The 22,583-nt window shown below is 52.5% G+C and overlaps 10 protein-coding genes across 10 annotated transcripts; 4 read left to right on the top strand and 6 right to left on the bottom strand.

Moving 5' to 3' along the window:
* Positions 1–130: 130 nt before the first annotated feature.
* On the bottom strand, positions 131–1,488 carry PtrM4_119230 (AceF, Pyruvate-2-oxoglutarate dehydrogenase complex; the record flags this gene model as incomplete). Its single annotated transcript, XM_001935234.2, has 2 exons — positions 131–1,240; positions 1,291–1,488. The coding sequence occupies 2 exons, from the start codon at positions 1,486–1,488 to the stop codon at positions 131–133; spliced, it is 1,308 nt and encodes a 435-aa protein (XP_001935269.2).
* A 902-nt stretch (positions 1,489–2,390) lies between these two features.
* Positions 2,391–7,639, top strand: PtrM4_119220 (SEC7 domain protein; the record flags this gene model as incomplete). Its single annotated transcript, XM_066108354.1, has 2 exons — positions 2,391–6,495; positions 6,543–7,639. The coding sequence occupies 2 exons, from the start codon at positions 2,391–2,393 to the stop codon at positions 7,637–7,639; spliced, it is 5,202 nt and encodes a 1,733-aa protein (XP_065961539.1).
* A 59-nt stretch (positions 7,640–7,698) lies between these two features.
* On the top strand, positions 7,699–8,352 carry PtrM4_119210 (uncharacterized protein; the record flags this gene model as incomplete). The annotated part of the gene is made up of 1 exon (XM_066108353.1): positions 7,699–8,352. One exon carries the CDS (start codon positions 7,699–7,701, stop codon positions 8,350–8,352), a length of 654 nt encoding a protein of 217 aa, XP_065961538.1.
* A 1,857-nt stretch (positions 8,353–10,209) lies between these two features.
* PtrM4_119200 (uncharacterized protein) lies at positions 10,210–10,362 on the bottom strand (the record flags this gene model as incomplete). The annotated part of the gene is made up of 1 exon (XM_066108352.1): positions 10,210–10,362. One exon carries the CDS (start codon positions 10,360–10,362, stop codon positions 10,210–10,212), a length of 153 nt encoding a protein of 50 aa, XP_065961537.1.
* Positions 10,363–11,587: 1,225 nt separating this feature from the next.
* PtrM4_119190 (Qor, NADPH:quinone reductase and related Zn-dependent oxidoreductase) lies at positions 11,588–12,794 on the bottom strand (the record flags this gene model as incomplete). The annotated part of the gene is made up of 3 exons (XM_066108351.1): positions 11,588–11,878; positions 11,936–12,622; positions 12,690–12,794. The coding sequence occupies 3 exons, from the start codon at positions 12,792–12,794 to the stop codon at positions 11,588–11,590; spliced, it is 1,083 nt and encodes a 360-aa protein (XP_065961536.1).
* Positions 12,795–13,206: 412 nt separating this feature from the next.
* Positions 13,207–14,966, bottom strand: PtrM4_119180 (UhpC, Sugar phosphate permease; the record flags this gene model as incomplete). Its single annotated transcript, XM_001935230.2, has 5 exons — positions 13,207–13,475; positions 13,532–13,997; positions 14,051–14,463; positions 14,521–14,792; positions 14,845–14,966. The coding sequence occupies 5 exons, from the start codon at positions 14,964–14,966 to the stop codon at positions 13,207–13,209; spliced, it is 1,542 nt and encodes a 513-aa protein (XP_001935265.2).
* Positions 14,967–15,989: 1,023 nt separating this feature from the next.
* On the bottom strand, positions 15,990–16,501 carry PtrM4_119170 (FabG, Dehydrogenase with different specificities (related to short-chain alcohol dehydrogenase); the record flags this gene model as incomplete). Its single annotated transcript, XM_001935229.2, has 2 exons — positions 15,990–16,342; positions 16,390–16,501. 2 exons carry the CDS (start codon positions 16,499–16,501, stop codon positions 15,990–15,992), a joined length of 465 nt encoding a protein of 154 aa, XP_001935264.2.
* A 562-nt stretch (positions 16,502–17,063) lies between these two features.
* On the top strand, positions 17,064–18,716 carry PtrM4_119160 (uncharacterized protein; the record flags this gene model as incomplete). The annotated part of the gene is made up of 1 exon (XM_066108350.1): positions 17,064–18,716. One exon carries the CDS (start codon positions 17,064–17,066, stop codon positions 18,714–18,716), a length of 1,653 nt encoding a protein of 550 aa, XP_065961535.1.
* Positions 18,717–19,031: 315 nt separating this feature from the next.
* PtrM4_119150 (LSM1, Small nuclear ribonucleoprotein (snRNP) protein) lies at positions 19,032–19,711 on the bottom strand (the record flags this gene model as incomplete). Its single annotated transcript, XM_001935228.2, has 3 exons — positions 19,032–19,306; positions 19,377–19,509; positions 19,559–19,711. The coding sequence occupies 3 exons, from the start codon at positions 19,709–19,711 to the stop codon at positions 19,032–19,034; spliced, it is 561 nt and encodes a 186-aa protein (XP_001935263.2).
* An 850-nt stretch (positions 19,712–20,561) lies between these two features.
* On the top strand, positions 20,562–22,524 carry PtrM4_119140 (uncharacterized protein; the record flags this gene model as incomplete). Its single annotated transcript, XM_001935227.1, has 4 exons — positions 20,562–20,682; positions 20,746–20,837; positions 20,891–21,709; positions 21,757–22,524. The coding sequence occupies 4 exons, from the start codon at positions 20,562–20,564 to the stop codon at positions 22,522–22,524; spliced, it is 1,800 nt and encodes a 599-aa protein (XP_001935262.1).
* Positions 22,525–22,583: the final 59 nt, after the last annotated feature.

The following is a 22,583-nucleotide window of genomic DNA, read 5'->3' as shown; positions in this document are numbered from 1 at the left end:
ATCTGGTTTCCACGCCAAAAGTACATTTCCCCCGCTAAGTAATCATCATCACCCCAATATATCCCCTAAAGTTACACATGTTGCATTACACATCCAAATGCAAAGCAATCGATACCCAAAATCATATCTTCTATAGCATAAGCTCCAGAGGGTTCTCAATTGCCTTTTTGAGCTCGCGCATAAACTCGCCACCGACAGCGCCGTCGACAACCTTGTGGTCAAAGCTACCGGTGATGACAATCTGGTCGTCCCACTCGATGCTGGCGGTGCCGTCTTCTGATGGTTCGCCGGGTACGGCAACCTTCTTTGTTGTGCCAATGGCGACGATGCATGCTTGCGGGGGGTTGATGACGGCCGTGAAGCGCTCAACAGCGGGGTTCATTCCCATGTTGGAAATGGTAATGGTTCCGCCCTGGTACTCCTCGGGCTTGAGCTTGCCGTCGCGTGCGCGCTTGCCAAGGTCCTTGATCTGTGATGAGATGGAAGAGAGGCCGAGTCCGTTGACGTTCTTGACAATAGGAGTCATGAGACCAACGGGCGTGGAGACAGCGACGGAGACATCGACAACGTTGTGCTGGCGGATCATGACCTTGCCGTTCTCCTCGCGCCATGATGAGTTGGCAGCGGGAACCTTGCGGGCAGCAATAGCGAGGGCCTTGACGAGCAAGTCGTTGACTGAGAGCTTGTACTGGCCGTCAGCTGAGGCATTGAGGGCCTCACGGAGCTTGAGGAGCTTGGACACGGAGATGCTGGAGGCGACGAAGTAATGGGGATTCTCGTTCATGCTCTCGCGGAGACGGCTGGCAATGACCTTGCGCATGCTGGTGGCCTCGGTGTCTTCGTAGCTGGCGACACCCGCAGCGGAACCGGATGCTCCTCCAGCGGGCTTGTACTTTTCAATGTCCTCCTTGGTGACCATGCCACCCTTTCCAGTGCCCTTGATGGCGCTAATCGGGACACCCTTCTCGAGCGCGAGCTTCTTCGCCGCGGGGGAGATGGCAGGCTGGCGCTGGAGAGCGGTCTCTAGACGGTCGCCGGTAGACTCAGATTCGATGGCGGCGGGGGCAGACTCCTTGGCCGGGGGAGCAGTCTTGGAGTTTGAGCTCGGGGGCTCGCTGGCCTCTGAAGCCTCGCCCTCTTTCGAGGGAGTTTCGGGCTTCTTGTCGCCGCCAGCATCCTCGATAGTGTAACCCTCGAATGCGGAGACGTCAGCGCCCTCGTCTACCATGACGGCAATGGGCTGGGTAGTGTTAGCATATCGCTATAGCCCCTCATATATGCAAAACTCACGCTTCCCACAGCGACGTCCTTCTCGCCAGCGTCGCGGAGAATCTTGGCAATGGTGCCCTCCTCCTGGAACTCAAAGTCCATCTGTGCCTTGTCCGTCTCGATTTCGACGAGAACATCACCGGGCGCTATTGAGTCGCCGACCTTCTTCTGCCATGCGCCAATGTTTCCGGAGGTCATGGTCGGGGAGAGGGCGGGCATGCTGATAACGCTGTGCGAGGGGTAGGCTGAGAAGAGGCATGTCAGCAACGTGATGACCAGCGGGGTCTTGAAGTAGAAAGCAAAAGAGGCGTATGCTCACATTTAGAGGCATAGTACCGCGCAAGGGCGGAGAGGGCAGGTGTGCGTCTACAGAGTATCGGGTCAGCCGCCAGTGGTGGTGATATGGCACCTGAGAATACACCTACTGCGAGCATGGTGCGGCAGAGAAGGCGCCGCGCAGCGCAATTGAGCCCCGCGAGGCCAATTGGCTTCCGGCCCTGGATAGCAGTGTCGTGGTAGCGGGCATTGTGTCGGGATGCCGGTGCGCTGAGATTTTACTCTAAGCGACCTGTCGAGCGGGCGACGGGAAGGAACCTCTTTTTCGGAGAGGTGTTGGCGGTATGCAAGAGGAGCAGTGTACGCTCAGGCGCTTTGCAGTCAGGGCAAGTGGTGATGTTTGACGGTGGACACTCAACAGAAAGTTTTAGTGCAGGGCAGCTGTTGTTGGAGATCCGACGACGGCTTGCTAAGCGTTCTAACCCGAAGCACGCGAGATTCCGGAACTCAACTGTGGCTGCTGTGGCGCTTCCGGGCCATATGCCTGTGGCTTGACTAGCGCCTACCGCGCAGCTGGTCGCCAGGGTACGTAACGCAGCTCGCCAGGAGGCTTGATGCGCAGAAAGACAACTTGTCATCTAGGAGTATACGCTGTCCAATTGCCACCAAGCCTCCCAATTCACCGTTTGCACTGCTTTCAGACAGTGTACCGCAGTCGCACCTGCTTCCTTTTGCGCCGCTCCTTCCGCCATGGTTGCTGACCAAGGCCCCGCCCGTGATTCAAAGTGAAAGCAGGTGCTCGTACAAATATCCCGGACATAGTCGCGCATACCCACGCCCACACCATGTCCGACGCCGAACCCCCGCAAACCCCCCGAGAGGAAGAGGAAAAGTTCCCCGGCATGGATGCGGACAAGCAAGTAAAAGAAGAAGAGGAGGACCACGATGAGGCGAGCGGTTCCGATTCCGACTCTGCCTCCGCCTCGGACCAGGCAGCAGAGGATGCAGAAGATACGTCTCCCCCAGCGCCGGACGCTCCACAGGAAGATGCGGGTAGGTCACTGCCTGCCGCTGCCGCCTCGTCGACGGCATTGGAGGTACCCCACAGCGCAGACACGCCGCGGACGTCTGAGCAAATGTTCGACCAGCGCCTGCCCATACGACGCCCGCGAACAGACTCCAATTCCACCACAGCCACGGCCGCCACACGACCATCAACACGGAGTTCGCTAGTCTTTGTCGTCACCGCGCTTGAGACAATCGCAGCCTCCAAGGACGCGAAGAGGAACAAGAAGCTGGGGGAAAGCACCAATGCCGCACTATCCGCCATCAAGAATGAAGGCGACCCTGCCCACATTAGTCCCGAGGTATTATTCGAGCCACTTCAACTTGCCTCGGAAGCCCCCAATGTCCCTCTCTGCATTACCGCCCTCGACTGCATCGGCAAGCTCATCAGCTATTCCTACTTCTCCGTCCCGTCTGAACAGCGAGCCGACAATAGCGAGGCACCCCCACTGATTGAGCGCGCCATAGACACAATATGCGACTGCTTCCAAGGCGAAGCGACAGCCCCCGAGATTCAACTACAAATTGTCAAGTCGTTGCTGGCAGCCATCCTCAACGACAAGATCGTCGTCCACGGAGCCGGACTGCTCAAGGCTGTGCGACTCACATACAACATCTTCCTCCTTTCCAAGTCGAGCGCGAACCAACAGGTAGCCCAGGGCGCCCTGACCCAAATGGTCGGCACTGTATTTGAAAGAGTCAAATCCAGACTTACTGTCAAGGAGAGTCGCATGGAACTGTCGCGGTCATCGATGAATGGAAAGAGTCAGTCGGAAGAAAGCGTACGGCAGGATGGAGGCAGTTCCATGGGAATTGAGGGTTCCGAAGCCAACGGAGAGGAGGCCGAGGACGAACACGATACCGAGACGGCTGAGCCCAGCGACAAGGCCGTCGATCAGCACACGGGTCCCAAGATTACCCTTCAAAGCTTCGAAAACAACATGAGCTTCAACGACGATCGGATACATGACAATGCGCCGACCCTGGTGACTCGCATCAAAGGCCAGGCGGGGTCAAGACAAGTGTCTGGACAAGAGAGCTCGCCACACGTAAACACCGAGGAAGAGGAAGAGGACGAGATATTCGTCAAGGATGCGTACCTCGTATTCAGGGCCATGTGCCGGTTGAGCACAAAGGGTTTGACCGTGGACCATGCTCACGACGTGCGGTCGCAAGGCATGCGCTCCAAACTTCTGTCACTGCATATGATCCACACCATTCTATTCAATAACATTGCTGTTTTTGTATCGCCCTTTGCCACCATCCGCAGTGGTAGCGACGAGCCCACGAGTTTCATACAAGCCGTCAAGCAATACCTCTGCTTGAGCCTCAGTCGCAACGGAGCTAGCTCCGTGAAGCAAGTCTTCGAGGTAGCCTGTGAGATATTTTGGCAGATGCTAAAGTACCTGCGCATCTCACTCAAAAAGGAGGTAGAGGTCTTCCTCAAGGAGATTTACCTCGCAACTTTAGACAAGCGGAATGCGCCTGCATTTCAGAAGCAATACATTTTGACCATATTCGGCAGATTGGCTGCAGACCCCCGAGCACTGGTAGAGATCTATCTCAACTATGATTGCGACCGCACCGCCCTTGACAACATGTTTCAGCGAGTTGTTGAGCATCTTTCCAAGATATCAAGCAACCCCGTCACCATCACAGCCATGCAGCAACAGGCTTACCAGGACCAGCGGGAGAAGCAGGCAAAACAAATAGACTGGCAGACCCGAGGTACACTGCCACCCTCCCTTACGACAACCTCCATGAACTCTGTCCACGAATCGGAGCACAGCTACCCCCAAGAATACGCCATGAAGCAGGAATCACTTGAAGCCCTGGTTCAGATATTACGCTCTCTCGTCGACTGGGCTCAACAAGCCCTTCCTGAGAACACAAAAGCAAACAATGCCGACTTACGGCCGTCGCTCGATGATCTCAGGGTATCGACTGACACAAGAACGTTTTCAGAATCACCCATGGTAGGTGTCGACTCTGGAACAGTCACACCACTCGCCGAGGATGATTACAGCCAGCTTGAGAAAGCAAAGCAGAGAAAGACCGCACTCACAAACGCTCTGCGGCAGTTCAACTACAAACCCAAACGTGGACTAAAGACTTTGATCGCAGAAGGCTTCATTCCCTCAAACAGTCCCGAAGACATTGCGCGCTTCTTCCTTGACAATGACCAAATAGACAAGACAGCTCTCGGCGAGTTTCTCGGTGAGGGTGACCCTGAGAACATTGCCATTATGCATGCTTTTGTGGATTTGATGGACTTTACAAAGACCCGCTTTACGGACGCACTACGCCGATTTCTTCAAAGCTTTCGACTACCCGGTGAGGCCCAGAAGATTGATCGCTTCATGCTCAAGTTTGCTGAACGATACATCACGGGTAACCCCAACGCATATGCCAATGCCGATACGGCATACGTTCTTTCGTACTCTGTCATTATGCTGAACGTTGATCAGCATAGCAAAAAGATGAAGGGCCCTCGTATGACGCCGGCGGACTTTATCAAGAACAACCGTGGTATCAACGACAGCGCTGATTTGCCCGATGAGTATCTCCAAGCCATATTCGATGAAATCTCCCAGAACGAAATCGTTCTAAACACGGAGCAAGAAGCCGCTGCAGACAAGGGATTGCTCAACCAACAACCCACTGGAGGTCTGGCTGGTATTGGGCAAGTTCTCACAGGCGGTGCGCGAGATTTGCAGCGAGAAGCGATTGTCCAGGCTTCGGAAGCGATGGCTAACAAGACTGAACAACTCTACAAGCAACTTTTGCGAGCCCAGCGGAGAACAGCCACTACTATTCCAGTCTCCAAGTTTATCCCTGCATCTTCCTCCAAGCACGTCGGCCCCATGTTTGAAGTTACATGGATGCCAATTCTCACTGCCCTCTCTGGCCAAGCCCAGGACCACAACATAGAGATTGTTCGCTTGTGCATCGAGGGCATAAAGCTGGCAATCCGGATATCATGCTTGTTCGATCTTGACAGCTCACGGCAAGCTTTCGTAGCATTCCTCGCACGCTTCACCAACCTCTACAACGTGAGCGAGATGAAGGCAAGGAACATGGAGGCGCTGAAAGCATTGATTGAGATTGCACAGACGGAGGGAAACCTGCTACGAGAGTCTTGGCGCGAGGTACTCACATGTGTTTCCCAATTGGACCGTTTCCAGTTGATTTCGGCTGGTATCGACGAACGTTCCGTGCCAGATGTACTCAAGTCGACATCGAATTCAGGAACCCCGCAGTCACGCAAGAACCTTACCGTGCAACCCGGCCGCCGGAGGCCCACGTCAAACGGGAGCACCATGAGCTTCCAATCTGATGTTGCTGAGGAGAGTCGGTCTACCGACATTGTCAGAGGAGTAGATCGCATCTTCACCAACAGCGCGAACCTCTCTGGAGAAGCTATTGTTGACTTTGTCAAAGCCCTCGTTCAGGTCAGCTGGCAGGAAATTCAATCATCTGGACAAAGTGAATCACCCCGCACTTATAGTTTGCAGAAGCTGGTTGAGATCAGTGGCTACAACATGACGCGTGTGCGTTTCGAGTGGACCAACATCTGGCAAATTCTCGGCGCTCACTTCAACGAAGTCGGATGCCACACAAACACAAATGTCGTCTACTTTGCCCTAAACTCATTACGGCAACTTTCCATGAAGTTTATGGAGATTGAGGAACTTCCAGGTTTCAAGTTCCAAAAAGACTTCCTCAAGCCATTCGAGCACATTATCAACAACACCAACGTCGTCTCAGTCAAGGACATGGTACTACGGTGTTTGATCCAGATGATACAAGCGCGGGGCGAGAACATTCGATCTGGTTGGAAGACCATGTTTGGTGTTTTCACCGTGGCGGCCAGGGAGCCTTATGGTAAGTTTTCGGCTTCTCCAGTCATGCAGTCACTAATATTGTAGCAGAGGGGATCGTCAACCTTGCCTTTGAAAATGTCTCACAAGTGTACAACACACGCTTTGGTGTAGTCATTTCACAAGGTGCATTTGCTGACCTGATTGTCTGCTTGACGGAGTTTTCGAAGAACTTCAAGTTCCAGAAGAAGTCGCTGCAAGCAATAGAGCTGCTCAAGTCATCAGTACCCAAGATGCTTCGGACGCCGGAATGTTCATTATCGGCTCGCGCTGGATATTTGAAGGATTCTGACAAGGGTTCTTCAATACCAAAGCAGCCCAGCCGCCAAACGCAGGAAGAACAGTTCTGGTTCCCGGTTCTGTTCGCCTTCCACGACGTCTTGATGACTGGCGAGGATCTAGAGGTGCGATCAAGGGCCCTGAGCTATTTGTTTGATACACTTATCACCTACGGTGGCGACTTCCCCCGTGAGTTCTGGGACATGCTCTGGCGACAACTGCTGTACCCCATCTTTATGGTTCTAAAGTCCAAGTCAGAAATGACCAAGGTCTTGAATCACGAGGAGCTCTCTGTCTGGCTCTCGACGACTATGATTCAGGCACTGCGCAACATGATTAAGCTCTTCACCCATTTCTTTGAATCGCTAGAGTACATGCTCGACCGGTTCTTGGATCTGCTTGCCCTCTGCATATGTCAAGAGAACGACACTTTGGCTCGCATTGGTAGCAATTGCCTACAGCAGTTAATTCTGCAAAACGTACAAAAGTTTCAGCCTGGCCATTGGAGTCAAATTGTCAAGGCGTTTGTCGAGCTCTTCCATAGGACGGAGGCGACAGCATTATTCTCTGCTGCCACGAGCGGCTCATCGTCAAGTTCAGTGAATGGCTCTGGAAGCGCAGAGCAAAGCACTCCTGTCGAGAACCCAGGCGAGCTTTCGCTATCAACACCAGCAGAAGAGCCAAAACCTGATAACGCACTGGGTATCAACGGCTTATCCAGCAACCGCCGGCCATCCCTCGTGACGTCGGACTCTGCCAGTACTGTGGAGCAGCGAATGCCATCCCCATTACCCAAACGTCAAACCCAAGACCTCGAAGACTACCGCCCCCGACGACCAAACCCTCCAACAACCCCCCCGTCGTCGTGACCGCCGCCCGCCGCCGCTTCTTCAACCAAATAATCACAAAATGCGTCCTCCAACTCCTCATGATCGAAACCGTGCAAGAGCTCTTCACAAACGAAGCCGTGTACGAAAAGATCCCGTCCGGCGAACTCCTCCGCCTCATGGCTGTGCTCAAAAAATCCTACCACTTCGCCAAACGCTTCAACGCAAACCGCGACTTGCGCTCCCGCCTCTTCCGCGAAGGCTTCATGAAACAACCGCCCAATCTGCTTAAGCAGGAATCCGGCTCCGCGTCCGTCTACGTCAGCATCTTGTTTCGCATGTACCACGACACGTCCAACGATCGCGCTGCCTCGCGCGCAGACACGGAAGCAGCGCTTATCCCGCTCTGCGAAGACATTATCGCATCGTACGTCGAGCTCGACGAGGAAACTCAACAGCGCAATATCGTCACGTGGCGGCCTGTTGTCGTGACCGTGTTGGACGGGTATACGGGATTACCGGCCGAGGACTTTGAGAAGAATGTCGATTTGTTCGCGCCGTTGGTTGTGGGGCTGTTGGGCACGGAGATGGCGAGTGATGTGCAGCGAAGTGTGCAGGCACTTGTTAGTCGGATATTTGAAATCAGGCTGGGTATGCAGAAGGTGCCGCTTATGGCGCCGTCGGTGAGGAGTCCGAGGGGGGAGTTTTGTGGGGGGAGGAAGTCCGGTTGTGGGAAGGGGGAGGGGGTTGGGTAGGTAGGTAGGGTGTAGGGATGGATGTGGGTTATACCTTTTTGCGTTTTTTAGAGAGTTATTTGATGTCGTTGTTCTCCTCTTTTCATGTTGGGTGATGGTTGAGACCTATCTATCTGTACTAGGGCTTCTTTCTTACTGGTACGTGTACTCTAGTTTTTACATTTACTAGGGGGCTTGTTTGGGCTTGGGCTTGGACTTTGCAGATGTTAGAGTAAGGTAGTGAGAGTCTTTCTTGGTTTGTAGAAGTAACTAGTAGTATTCTAGATTTTTTTATCCTTACTACTACTACCGCTGTCTGTCTGGATGGATAGAGGTTGGATTTTATATGTGGTTCGGCTAGGGGTTCTTTTCGATCGCAAATTTGCTGCGTCGATGCAATCATTCAAGGACTTTTGGATGCAGTAGTTTTAGGGAGGGGGGGGGGGTGCCTCGGGTCGACTGTACTATAGTACCAGTGTCGGTACCGTATTTTGATGTGGTTCGGTACTTTCGCTCTCGACTTGATTGCCATGACATATACCGTTAAAACCACGGAAGAGTCTGTAAGTAGGGTTCACTCTTGTTAAGTAATTTACAATAATATCTCATTACAAGTTTAAATGACTTGCCTGTGAAACAACACAGCCACAACTACAATATCGCCCCTAATATCCGACCTCATCTATCCTTACTCTAATACGGGTACTCCCGTCTCAAGCCTCCAGCCCTAAGCTACAGGACTGCGCCGCATAAGTTGACATCCATGCAACCACCCTCAAACCCCAGCAAAGAAACCAGGAGCCCCAAAACGCAACCAGCAACAATCCCACCCCACGCACGCAAAACCACAAAACCCCCCAAGAAAACCAATACGCTAAACATGGCAATCTGCACCCTGCATTAAACTTTGTCCTACAGCCTAGGTAGAAAAGCCCCTTGCACTCCCCTCCCACCCGCACCTCACAACGGCCTCTGCGCCACGACCGGCACCTCCAACCCCGACACCCGACCCCCACGGTCCAAAGTCAGCACGCATTACACGTCCAACAACCCAATGCAGCAAGACAGGTGCAGCGGATAAATGTTGTTGGCTGTTGGCTGTTGGCGGCAGATAGGTAGATAAGGTAGGTAGATTGCGATGGCATCTCCCGAAAAGTAACTTCGATGATGTAAAGGTTAAATCCCCTATTCCCGGTGGCGCATGCAGAGGTTGGGGTTGGTTAGTTAGTCGGTATTAATGGGAAAGCAGGGGAGGAGTCGATGGGGGATGGGGATGGGGTGCCGGACTGGTTAGTGGCCGTTTCGATAGTTATATTTCAGGGGGTGTTTTGTCGTGTTAAAAGGAAGGCGTGGGTAGTCATGTGTGCGTGTGTGTGGTGATCTTTTGGTTTTTTGGTTATTGTGGTTTGAAGTTTGAAGTGGGTTGCAACTTTTTTGGGACTCAGTTGAACGGACGGACGGACGCGCGCGAAACTTACATACGTGAGTTGTTTGTCGCATTTTGTTGAGAAGTTATTGCCTTTGCACCTTTGACAAGTGGAGAATAGTTAAGTTGGGGAAAGAGAACGGCTACGTACCTACGACGCGCGAACGATTCCAGGGACCGACAGACCGATTGATTGATTGACAGAACAGGGTGATAAGTTTCTTCGTCGAATTCGTTAAGAAAGAGGAGGATAGGATAAAACAGACAAGAGGGAGGAGAAAAGATACACACGACAAGATGAAGTTCAACATAGCATCGACGCTCAAAACCGTGGCTCAGAGGTTGAACCCCGATCTCGAGATTCCAAACTCTCCTCCTCCTGCTGGAATTTCGACGACGACAACGACAACAACAACGACGAGCGGTAGGAAAACTTCGTCGCCGCCGCTCCCTCAATCTTCCTTCTCAGCATCATCGTCGCCCTCGCCGAAGAAACCACGCAAATCACGGTCAACGTCCTGGACCAAGACACGGAACAGAGCATCCAGTAATGTATCGTCTGTATTCCGTCGCTCGTCTGCGTCGATTGCTTTACCGGTGTTCATGAGCAAGATACCAGTGCCACCCGTCAAAGTCGAGGAAGAGAAGAAGACGGAGACAGTGGGCAAGAATGAGACACCAGTGAGTTTGTGTAGGGATTTTGCTGTGGAGAGCAAAGGGAAGGAGAGGGAGGTGTCGATGGAGATGCCGATGGATACACCACAACGACCTTCCACCCCGATGGAGTCAGCGATGCAGATTGCAGATACGGCACTGATGTCGTCTCATGCCTACACGCCTGTCTTTATCTCCTCGTCGCCACCTCGTGCTGTGGATACGTTGGCTGGGGTACCTGAGCCAGATATGGTGAAGATGGCATTGGTATCGCACTCGGCCTCTTCGTCCGTCTATTCACTGGTACCATCCGTGATCGAGGAAACACCGGAAACAGATGTCGACATCTACATCGCTTCTGCCCCCGCTGCGACACGGAGAGAAGACTCAATGCAAGAAACAGCGCTGGAACTAGCAGAAGAAACACAGCAACCACCACTCGAAACTGAAACACCAAACCTCGAAAAAGCAACATTGGAAGCATCCACACTACCACCACCACCACCAACATCAGCGCCACCTCCACCGCCAGCAACAGCAACATCAACATGCCTCTGCACAGCAATTCACCTCTCCTTCCCACTATCCAGTCCAACACCCCGTCCAACATCCACCTCACCCCTCCTCCTCTGCACATGTCTCGCGTGTAGTAAGACGTGCGCTTCAGTGTACGCGGCTGGCTATAGTGTGGACAAGATGTAAGTTTGATTTTTACTTATCTTTGTTTTGAATTAGGGTTTTTGTGTGTGTGTGGCAGAGAGGAAAGAAGCTAATGATGATGATGATAGGGATTTGATGCATGTACGCGGTAGGGATGAACTGACGACTTATACGCATACGCATAGTCCGGACGTAGCTGCTACCGATGATGTAGACTCCAGTGCTACAACGACGATGTCGACGACGAAGCATTTTTGCAAGACGTGTGGTACGCTCATGTACAGCGTAGGCAGCCATTTACCGGACCGCTACATTTTGTACCTGAACACAGTGGACGATGCGTTGCGAGCGGATAAGGAGATGAAATCACGTGTTGTGGATGAGGAGGAGGAGGAAGGAATACGGTCTAGCTTGTAGACCAAACGGGGTTCATGGTTTCGTAATATCTTGTCTTTTATCATTCTTTCTGTTACTCGTTTCTAAACGCGCATATCCATCTCATTTCATCCTTTACTCCTACAACTTGCTCTCCCCACCACCACCCAGTGTAACAACCAACTTTCCAAACTGACTAGCACTCTTCATATCCTCGAAAAGGCCATCAATCTTGTCGACATCTAGCCCGTGGACAGTGCGACTGACTACAGGTTTCATCTTTGTATCGCGCACGAATTGTACCATCTCTGCGAATTCCTTGCGGGAGCCCATGGTCGAGCCTCTGACTTCGATGTTGCGCAAGACGGCCGACATGAGAAAGTCCATTTTGGGGGAGATAGTCATTCCGTAGATCGAAATAACGCCACCAGGCTGTATTCACGTGTTAGCAACCACACAGTGGGAAACCCAGATATGGATTGAACTTACCTTCAACAACCGACTCCCAACTTTAACAACCTCACCCCCAGCCCCATCAATAATAGCATCCAACCACTTCTTCCCCTCAGGTAACATGCCCCTCAACTTATCCTCCCATCCCTTTTCTTTATACACAACCCCGCCATTCGCCCCCAACTTCACCGCCCGCTCAATTTTCGCCTCGTCACCACTTGTAACCCACACATTACACCCCGCCTGCACCGCAAACCCCAACACCATAAGCGCAACTCCACCCCCAATCCCCGTAACCAAGATATCCGCCCCAGCAACCGCATTCCCACTCTTAACCTTGAACGCGCGCCACGCCGTCAGTCCCGTAAGCGGTAGCGCAGCAGCCTCGGCGTCAGACAGATGTGACGGACATTCTTCTAGTTCGGAAACGGGTAAGGCGCAGACGTCTTGTAAGGTGCCGATGGGATTGGTTTTGGTACCACCCATTATGGAGTAGCCTTTGGGATGTTCCGGGCCCGTGGGACTGTCTTTCCAGCCTGTGCCGGGGTTTAACAGGACGCGCTTGTTGAGCCAAGCGCGCGCGGTGGGGGAGCTGCCTGTGGAGGTTACGATGCCGACGCCGTCGGCGAGGAGGGGGACGCCGAAGGTTGTGCCTGGGTAGAGGTGTTGGCGGATGAAGAGGTCGCGGTGGTTTAGGGCGGCTGCGCGGAGGTTGATGATGGCCTGGTATTTGTTTAGTTTGGTTGTTTGAATGAATGGAGGATATAGGCGTGGAAAGTGTGTTAGGTACCTCGTCATCTTTCGGTGTGGGTTCAGGCACTGTGATTTTCTCCAGTGGGTAGTAGACTTGGCCTGGTTTGCCGTCCACTTTCCTAATCGTGATAGCTGAAGGCATGGTTGCGGGTTGCTGAGGTCAAATTGGATGATGCGTGCACGATACAGAGATCAATTGTATCAAAATGTAGAACAAGGATTTTTATCAACTAAAAGTCCACAAGACGCATAGCCGTAGAGATAAGCGGAGCGAATTGAATGGACCGGGGAATCCATACTTTTGTTTGGCGCAGATGCATGACGAAAGAGGTTATGAGCCGAGGTCGCGCGGAACTTGACCAGGGGGGTGCTTTGACAGCTTGTCGATGCGGGGAAAGCAAGCGGGATTGCGGAGGTGATTCGGACATGCGCGTGGTCTCCGATGGACTTTTTCTCATACAACTACATGTAAAATCATCGTAATACATATTTACTATGAATCCGAATTTGAAGTCTGCCCGTTTCAAAATACTCATCCATGCCATTGCACGTGCTCAGAGCTTCCACCTAAAAGCAGGATGCCTCCAATCAAGATCCTCAATTTCTCCAGCAGATTTCCCAGCCAATTCCTGTGCAATGTCAATGCCTTGACGCTTCTTGTTGCTCGACTTCATCCACAGCAGTAGCAGGATACTTGTGATGAACATTGTGCTGCTGGTCGCCAAGTTGAGGCCGTTACCAATATGGTAGTTGGGAGCGTCGGTGGGTAGGAAACTCCATGTGGAGATTAAACCACCAATATTACCCATCATGACAACAGTACCTGAAAATCGTTGTTAGCATTATTTCCCATCTTTTATATGTCTTTGCAAGACTTACCAATTCCAGAGGCTCTGGCGGTATCCGACACTACGTTGGCAGAGGCTTGCGCATTCGCAAGTGAGCCGAAAGTGAATGCTCCCGAGGCGATCAAGAAGGTGGCACCATAGCGGACGTCGTGGTCTTTGCTCGCCAGGAACATGATATAGCCAATCATCATGAACGGGGCTGATATGATGAAGAAGATGACACGCCTGTCGAATCGTCCACTGAGATACGGGAAAAACACCGAAAAGACCGCACCAACAACGTAAGGTGGGACAGTGTGAAGTTGCTGGGATACGACCGTGTTCTTTGGATAAATTGTTTTGACGATTGTCGGCAAGAAAAAGGCAAGTCCCTGGACGGTGATATTGTCGAGCAGGAAGATGAACGCCGTGGTCAAGACAACGGGGTTGAAAATGCCGCGAAGTGTCTTCTTCGTGTCCAACTTGTCTAGAACATCAGTCTGGCCAACACGTTCCGACTACAAAAGAGCAATTAGCAAACAGAACAGCACACGTCCAACACTTGACATACCTTGACACGAGCGATTGCCAAATCCTTCTCTTCCTGACTCAACCAACGAGCCGTCTCAGGTCGATCCGTCATAGTGAAAAACGCAATAAGCGCAAGACCGACAGTGATGATTCCCTCAATCGCAAAAATCATCTCCCACCGATGGCGCGACCCGAACTTGTTCAACTTGAGGATTGCAGAGGCGAGCAAACCGCCAAAGGCACCAGCCATAGGCGCCATGACAACATACAAGGCCAATCGAAGCGCCAGCTCCGACCGTCGGTACCAGCGTGACATGTAGTACGCGATTCCCGGCAGCATACCGGCTTCGAAGGCGCCTAGCAGAAATCGTACACCGCAAGCCGAGCTCATATCCGTGACAAACGCCATGCCGACGGAAATGAGACCAAAGCCCAGAGAAATCGTAGGAATGACTGAACGAGCGGAAATGTCAGTAATACTAATCAAGCAATTTGAGCAGTTCAACTTACACCACCCAGGTCCAACCCATTTACAGCACATGTTTGAAGGGATCTCGAAGACAATGTAGCTAATGTAGAATACGGACAGCACGATATTGTAGTCGTAATGCTTGAGTTTGAGATCCTTTTCAAAGCCAGCTAGACGGGCGTTTCCAATGTTTGCACGGTCGATGAAACAGAAGAGATAGAGCATGGCGACCGTCGGGATGATGTATAGGTCGATCTTGCGCCGTAGACGCGCTTCGGCTTTGGGGTCGAATTCTATCAATGCCTTGCCGTACCTGTGCGATTGTCAGGTAAATGAGCTTCAAGTGAGACTTGTGCGATGCCTACATGTCCGTCGCAACATGGCCGTGTTCTGCAATTTGATGCGTGTCTTCGTGTTTGCCGTGGCCATTCTGACTGGACGACGTCTCCTTGACCTCATACTCCGCTTGCTCATGAGCCTGAGCCATGGTGAACGGTGTTGGCAGGAAAAGCCTTGTCGATCCTCCTCCTTCTGGCTACCTAGGGACAGAAGGCGAGTCCAAGGTTGAAGAAAGTCAGATCCCAGAGTGGAGTGAGGTTGACGCGCCACGCCCATGCTTGTACCCTTTATAAGCCAGCTACTACCCCAGACAGTTCCCCCCGCCGCCGAGCGGCCGCTGGACCTGCCTTTGTCTCCGTCAGCACTTGCATCGTATGCCAAGTGGAACGGCAGTCGAGGTTAACCTTTCGGAGCGAAGGCTTACCACGCACAGACGCCAAACCACCACTCGGCCAGGATGTGGATGGCAGCCGGGCCGAACATGAAGTGCCTCTTCGAATTGCCGTTGATGATCAATAGTTGGCTTCAAAGATTTGCTGACTTTGACGCATCATACAAGCACAACATCTGCTCCTCCCTCTTAACTTACCCCGCCACGCGAGTTCTCTTGGTACCAAGACGGCTTTGTACATAACATGCCACAACTTTGGCTTGTCGAGAGACCAATCGTGGAAAGTGTCAAGTCATGTTAGGCAACTTGGCGATACGACCTGCATGCTTAGAGCGAATTAGCAACCGCGCCATCTTGGCAAAGGGTTTCCACGTTGCGAGCCCAATCAACCGTCTCTCGTGCGAGGAGGTGTAGTAGGGCCGAGTTGGAATTACTGCATCTACTATAAGACACGTACTCGGTGCTGGAAACATCGAACCACAGGCTTAATTCGGCTTCCCGGGCTTCCGATCCGCGAACGGGATGCGAGCAGGACTTGTCTCTAGAAAAGAGTAGACCGTATTTTTGTAGTTACTACACGCTATTACAGACCTAGACTCTGCTGCCGGCTTAGTCCCCGCGTTGCAAGCTTATCGTTCCCGTAAACGACATACCGTCCTCTTCCGAGACGTCTCTGAATTGGGGTACCCTCCCACGCTCCAACAGTCCAAGGGAGCACACCAAAATCCCGGATCATGAGAATGCAGACAGGCAGCGAACAGAGACCCAAGGAACTAGTATCTACACGAACTGCGCCAGTGCAGCAGCTTGCACTTCCTTCACGCCTACCATCTGAGCAGTCTTGTCCGTGAATGCAACGTACCCATTCTCTCCATTTTCCAACTCGACACATTTGCCACCTTGACCAAACACCATATTGCCATGGCGCTCCTTGTCCACCATCAGCAGAACAGTGGCGCGAGCCATGACATCCGGGGATTGGAATATATCTCCCATGATGGTCTTGACCACGGGCGGCACAAGGGCTGTGTCAGTCCAGGACGGGGCGACTACATTAATACGGATTGGTACTCTGGGATGAAGCAGCGGCTCGAGACCACGCATGAGCCCAATGACGGCGTGCTTGGTCGCGTCTTGGAAGGTATTAGCATATGTTAAAGACGAATATGGTAACACCTACTGTAATCCGGGGAGGGCAGGCGATAGAAACCTGCTGCCGAGCTCGTCATGACAATGCTCCCATCACCTGGGTTCTTCTTGAGGTAATACAACCCCAGTTTAACCGTATACATGACGCCCACCAAATTAACATTGACGGTGCTTAGTTTGGGTGGCAGCAGATTGCCATTGCCATCCACGTCGTCTTCTAGCAAAGATGCCACCGTGTTGATACCTGCGTTCGCAAAGACGTGGTCAATCTTTCCGTACTTTTGCAAGGCAGCCTTGAATAGAGCAAGCTGGCTATCCCAAGAAGTGACGTCGACTTTCAGCCATGGAACAGAAGACGCTTCTGGCTCGGGAAGGGGGTTGAGGTCGCCGGCAAAAACTTTTCCCCCATGTTTGATCACGCGGCGTAGTGTTGCAAGTCCTATGCCCTAAGAAGCACCTAATATGTGTGAACAGCCTGAGAGCCACATGTGTATCGTAACTTACCGGTGATGATTGCTACTTGGTCCTTGATATCATCCAGTTCACCGTCGGTGATGTTAATGGTCGTCATTCTGCAGATATGTGGTTGTATAAGGGTGATTGTGTTTTGAGTAACGTACCTCACGGGCGAGTGGGCCACACGGGCGAGTGGGCCACTCCGCTAAGACCCCACCAAAACATACTGTTACCTACAGTACTTTCACAATGAGCCAACAACAAAACAATCTACCAGCTTTAAAAGAGGCTCGATTACAGCTTGCTCTCAAGGCTATCGAACGCGACGCGACGCTGTCGCAGAGACGCGCTGCAGCTATCTACAACGTATCTCGAGTAACTCTTGGGCGCCGACGCGCTGGAATACCTCTTCGGAGCGATTGTACGCCTAACTCAATGAACCTCCTTAAGACAGAGGAGGATGTAATTGTCCAGCATATCCTTGACCTCGACGCGCGAGGATTTCCGCCCCGACTTGCTGCTGTGCAGGATATGGCTAATTCTTTGTTGGCTGAGCGCCACCGCGACCCTGTTGGTCAGAACTGGGCTGCAACCTTCGTCAAACGTCGCCCTGAGCTTAAGGTCAAATTCAATCGCAAGTATGACTACAAGCGAGCCCTCTGTGAGGATCCTGAGGTTATACAAGGCTGGTTCCGACTTGTGGAGAACACAAAGGCCAAGTACGGTATCCTTGATGAGGACACCCACAACTTTGACGAGTCTGGCTTCATGATGGGCATGATATCAACTGGAGCAGTAGTCACAGGCTCTGAGCGTCGAGGACGACCAAAGAGCGTTCAGCAGGGCAATCGCGAGTGGGCTACAGTGATCCAGGGTATCAACGCGACTGGGTGGGCAATCCCACCTTTTATCATCTTCAAAGGCAAGAACCACCTCTCTGCCTGGTACAAGGAAGATAACCTACCTCGCGACTGGGTTATTGCAGTCTCTGAGAACGGCTGGACAACAAACAAGCTTGGTCTAGAGTGGTTAAAGCACTTTGACGCTCACACAAAGAAGAGGACTGTAGGAAACTATCGTCTGCTTATTATCGACGGCCACGAGAGCCACGACTCGCTCGATTTCCAGCAGTACTGCAAGGATCACAACATTATTACTCTCTGCATGCCTCCTCACTCGTCGCACCTACTACAGCCTCTTGATGTGGGGTGTTTCTCGCCTTTGAAGACAGCGTATGGCCGCCAAGCCGAGGATCTAATGCGCAACAAGATCACCCATATCACTAAACTAGAGTTCCTACCGTGCTTTAAAGGCGCTTTTGACGCTGCGATTACAAAGGCCAATATACAAGGAAGCTTTCGAGGCGCTGGCTTAGTCCCATTTAATCCAGAGGCTGTGATATCGACGCTTGACGTGCGGCTGCGCACTCCACTGCTACCTACCGTCGAGGACGGTCCCTGGCAGTCGCAAACTCCAAGCAATACCCTAGAACTTGGGTCGCAATCAAAGCTGATTCAAGAGAGGATTCGAAGACATGTAGATAGCTCACCTACGTATATGGTTGAGGCGATCAAAAGCCTGTCAAAAGGTGCAGAGATGATAGCGCATTCTCTGGTGTTAATGACCAAGCGCAACGCTGAGCTCCAAGCCGCCAACGAGGCCTCAAGTAAGCGTAGATCATATAAAAGGAAGCGCTTACAGCAGCAAGGGACCTTAACAATTGATGAGGGCGTGCGACTGACGACTCTTAAGGAGTTTGGGGCATGTAGTGATAGGAAGAAGGCGAAGAAGAGAGTGCGCGTTGAGGCAGGCGAGCCTAGCCAACGACGCTGTGGACGCTGCGGCGAGGCAGGACATAATATGCGCACATGTAGGCAAGAAGCAGCGATAGATTCTGAGTAGAATAGCCTATTACGATTTCTATTTACTATCTTTGACGGTGCTATATAGTCGTGTACAGTCGTGGTTTTAATGGGGTCTTAGCGCAGGTGGCCCACTCGCCCGTGTGGCCCACTCGCCCGTTAGGTACGTTACCTCAAATGAAGTTTGTCAAAAGAAAAAAGGTGGAATAGCGCCGCATTACAAGTACATTAGGAGGTACCCCGCAGTTTTGTGACAACAACCAAGACCCATGTCACAGGAAGCCAAGTATAAGAATGGTGGGAATGACTGCCTGTTCTGGCAAGCTTGTTTATACGCCGGTAAGCCGATGGCCGTCTACGCGTCAGTGTAGGCTAAGGGTGTGCCAAGACTACAATTTACGAGAGATGGCTCTCCAGCATGGACATGTAGCAACCAAAGCATCTCAAGCTTGTAGGGTCGATAGTAGGGGTATTCCATATAGTGGAGCCGGACCGCGCCGGGTTGGTCCACAATAACTGCTTTCTTGCTCCTTGATATTGCCTGGACCTTGACATCTGAACAAGGCTCCGGAGGTTTGTGTATGTGCATCGGATGTGCCGGATGCCGCGTAGCAGCGATAGGAATTGAGCCTTCAAGCACCACCACCACCGCCACCGCCTCCTCTTCCACGTCCGCGTCCGCGCCCCCTCATGCCCCTACCTCCCCCGCGGTCGCCCCGGTGGTCTCCGCGTCCATGCATGCCACCTCCTCGGCCGCCCCGGTTCGCCTGGTCCTTGGCCTGTTGTTCCTTTACGACGTCGACAATTTCGTCCGGCACTCGAAGGTACTTGATCTAGCAATTGTCAGCAGAGACCAGATATAACAGACACTTCCACACTCACTGTACTTCCACGAACGTAGATCTCTGGTAGTTTCATGAACTTGTCACCGTCGGCGCTCGTTTGCACAACCTCTCGTAGTGTGAGGTTCATCCATGTGTCGCAATTGACTAAGAGTCCGTTAAGGGTTTCGCCGCTCTTCAGTTCAACCAGCATAGGGTGCCCGGTCGCGGCAGTTAATAGACCTAGTGGAAGCTAGAGGCCCAGTTAGACAATTTATAAGAAGGCTGTTCGATTGCAAGGTGCCACGTACCATACTGTCGGTCTGTGAGTTTGCGCAATTGCGCGCTTCTTACGTTTTGATGAATCGTACAAGAGAGACACTGTGACTCTCTTATAAACGTCTTTAGAGCTGGGCGTGGTTGGGGTAGATTGATGTGTAATGAAGGTCGTCGGACCGGGCAATATCATGTCCCTCACATCATCGTGAGAGTGGCCCAAGCTCTAGCAAGTCTTGGCAGAAGCAGCACCTGCGGATCTTCGAGCGCTCCCATTGGCGTCATCACATCCACGGCGAGTTGTTAGGATGATACTGTGAATATTATACATTGAAGTCTATTCTGCTTTCGTTCAGTCTTGGACGCCTTGAATGAAAACTTGGCCATCTAGCAAAGATGATGTCGAATGTGGGATGCAGATAGCGTCCCCGTGCCACATGCGCATACTACGTACATCAACCACTATCGCAACTGACTTTCCTCTCACGCACTCTCTCTCAGGCCTTCCATGTCCCAGCGTTTCATCACACTGCATCTAGCAGTGCTGAAGGGTGAAGCGACGTCTAAGCCACGCTGCTGACCGCAGCCACGGCCCACTAGCAGCTGCGTGCACTTAATACACCACAACGCCCTTCGACTGGTGCCTGATTCCGAAGCAGTCGGGACGAACATCTGTTCCAACCCGCCAGTCTTCGCTCTCTCTGCGCGTCGGCGTTTGATTCTTGCGCTATTCGCCAGTGTCCCTCTTTTTTTCGCTCGTGTTTCTATTCCGGATAGACGGTTCCACTATGCCTTCGTTCAAGTCAAAGGTGCTCTCAGCTCTCGCGTGGGCGGCGCCAGTGTGGGCCGCTGTCATACCCCGAGAAGGGCACCAAGTTGCGCGACCAGACAACAACGTCTTGCAACTAGGTACGCTCTCTTCTTATACAGGTACAAGTTTGCCATGCCCAGGCAGCTGCTGAACGTTGTTAGACCTTCAACAAAACTACGCGCAAGCTACCTTCAGCGTTCCCTGCACTGGCTGTCTTGGCCATCATCACACGGACCAAGATGACGAGTCTTTGGTAAGGCCCACCCTCAGGCTTCTAAATACATCCCACCTGCTCACACTTGCTAGATTCTAAGCTTCACAAGTCATGCTCAAGATCAAGCTTGTGGTTCCTCCAACATTACCCTAAACGGAGTGTTCCTTCCCCAAGAGTGGAACGGCGACTTCGCATCTGGCTCTGGTTCCTACCAAGGCGTTACCGACCTTACACAGAATGAGTGGTATCTGCCGCGCGCCTTGGACCTCGAGTGGAAGACGGCTTGTCTTCACGCTAGCGAGGAGACGGAAGCAGCACAGGTCGTGACAGTCAACATCAAGGCTATTGACGGCAAGCCCATAAAGTCACCTTCTGGTTTCACCATCTCGTTCAAACCTCAGACATCACCTCCGTCACTACTCAGGCTCGAGTCAGCCCCCAACCCTTCCGCAAGTAACAAGGACGTCGCCGAATCCTGGCGCAAACCGCCCAAGTCTCTTCGCCTTGTCTTGCCCAACAGCACCGATCGTCCGCCGAAAGAGAAATCCCAATCACTAGAGGACGACATTCGTGAGCTGAACAATCTTGAGGCCGAACTCCAAGAACTTCAATCACTGATTGCCAAAAAGAAGAAGCAACTACACGCGCATTTCAGGAAAGAAGCACAGAACTTCTCGCAAGAGTTGGGTCAATGTGACGGAATCTCGTGCATCATCAAGACTATCGCTGACAAAGCTCATGGTGCTTGGAGGATAGTGTACTTTCGGTTCCAACCCAAACACACATCCAAAGAGATGGGCCATCCTGAACAGACATTTGCCAAGGCGCATACTCACGTCGCGCAGGTGACCCAGGCCACTGATGATCACCTGAACGCCACGACGACTCCGCCACCATACCAGGCGTTGGCAGTATGTTGTTTGAGATACGGAAGCCGCTCTTGAACTAACGTTTCTAGGATGAACTTCCACCACGGCCAACTAATGAATCCCCTTACATTCTAGCTCTCGAGATTGCTGTTGGCTTACTTTGCTGTGGCTCGCTCTTGGCCGTAATCCGGCACAAGTGCAGCAGCCTCCGAACCCGCACTGAACGTGCTGCCGCTCGAGAGGAACGACTCAACGCTCGTGCCTACCGCCGAGCAGCTCGCCAACACGCATGGCGCAACTGGTGGCGCGGCAACTGGGCACGCCGTGACAATCAGCGCATCGCAGACTACGAGGAGAAACGAGCGCTCATCGCAGACCAAGAGGGCATACTCGAAGAAGCAATGCAAGAAGAGATTCGTCAACTAAGGGTTGCACACGATGTCGTCAACGACCTGGTGAGGGATGCTGAAGAAGGCAGGGCCATCACGCATGCACCTTGCACCTGTAGACATCAGCAACAACCTAGAGTCCCGTACTCGCCACTTTCCACAGCTTCCACATACCCTCCCACGTCCCTCCCAGAGATCCCGTCCAGGCCATTGTCACGCACAGATAGCTTACCCAGCTACCGGTCTGACACACCCACGGAGCCACCCAACTACGACTCCGACCGCGAGATGTCCGAAGTAGTAGCCAACGGCCTCCGCGGTTATGCGGCTACGTCGACGCCGTCGGAAGTAAGCTCGCGCTGGACCGCCGACAGTAGTGTTGTCGACGTTAGTCCAAGGCAGAGCGCAGAAACCCTTCGTTATCCCGTGAGCATACTGACGCTGGACGAGGAATCTGAGGCTGACTGAGGGGTGGACTCCGGACACACTCTCCTCACGTCTTTGGTCTTGCATATCTGGTACCCCCT

Source organism: Pyrenophora tritici-repentis, chromosome 6 (assembly GCF_003171515.1).
Source record: "Pyrenophora tritici-repentis strain M4 chromosome 6, whole genome shotgun sequence".
Taxonomy (NCBI): Eukaryota; Fungi; Ascomycota; class Dothideomycetes; order Pleosporales; family Pleosporaceae; genus Pyrenophora; species Pyrenophora tritici-repentis.
This window is presented reverse-complemented; position numbering and strand designations above follow the sequence as displayed.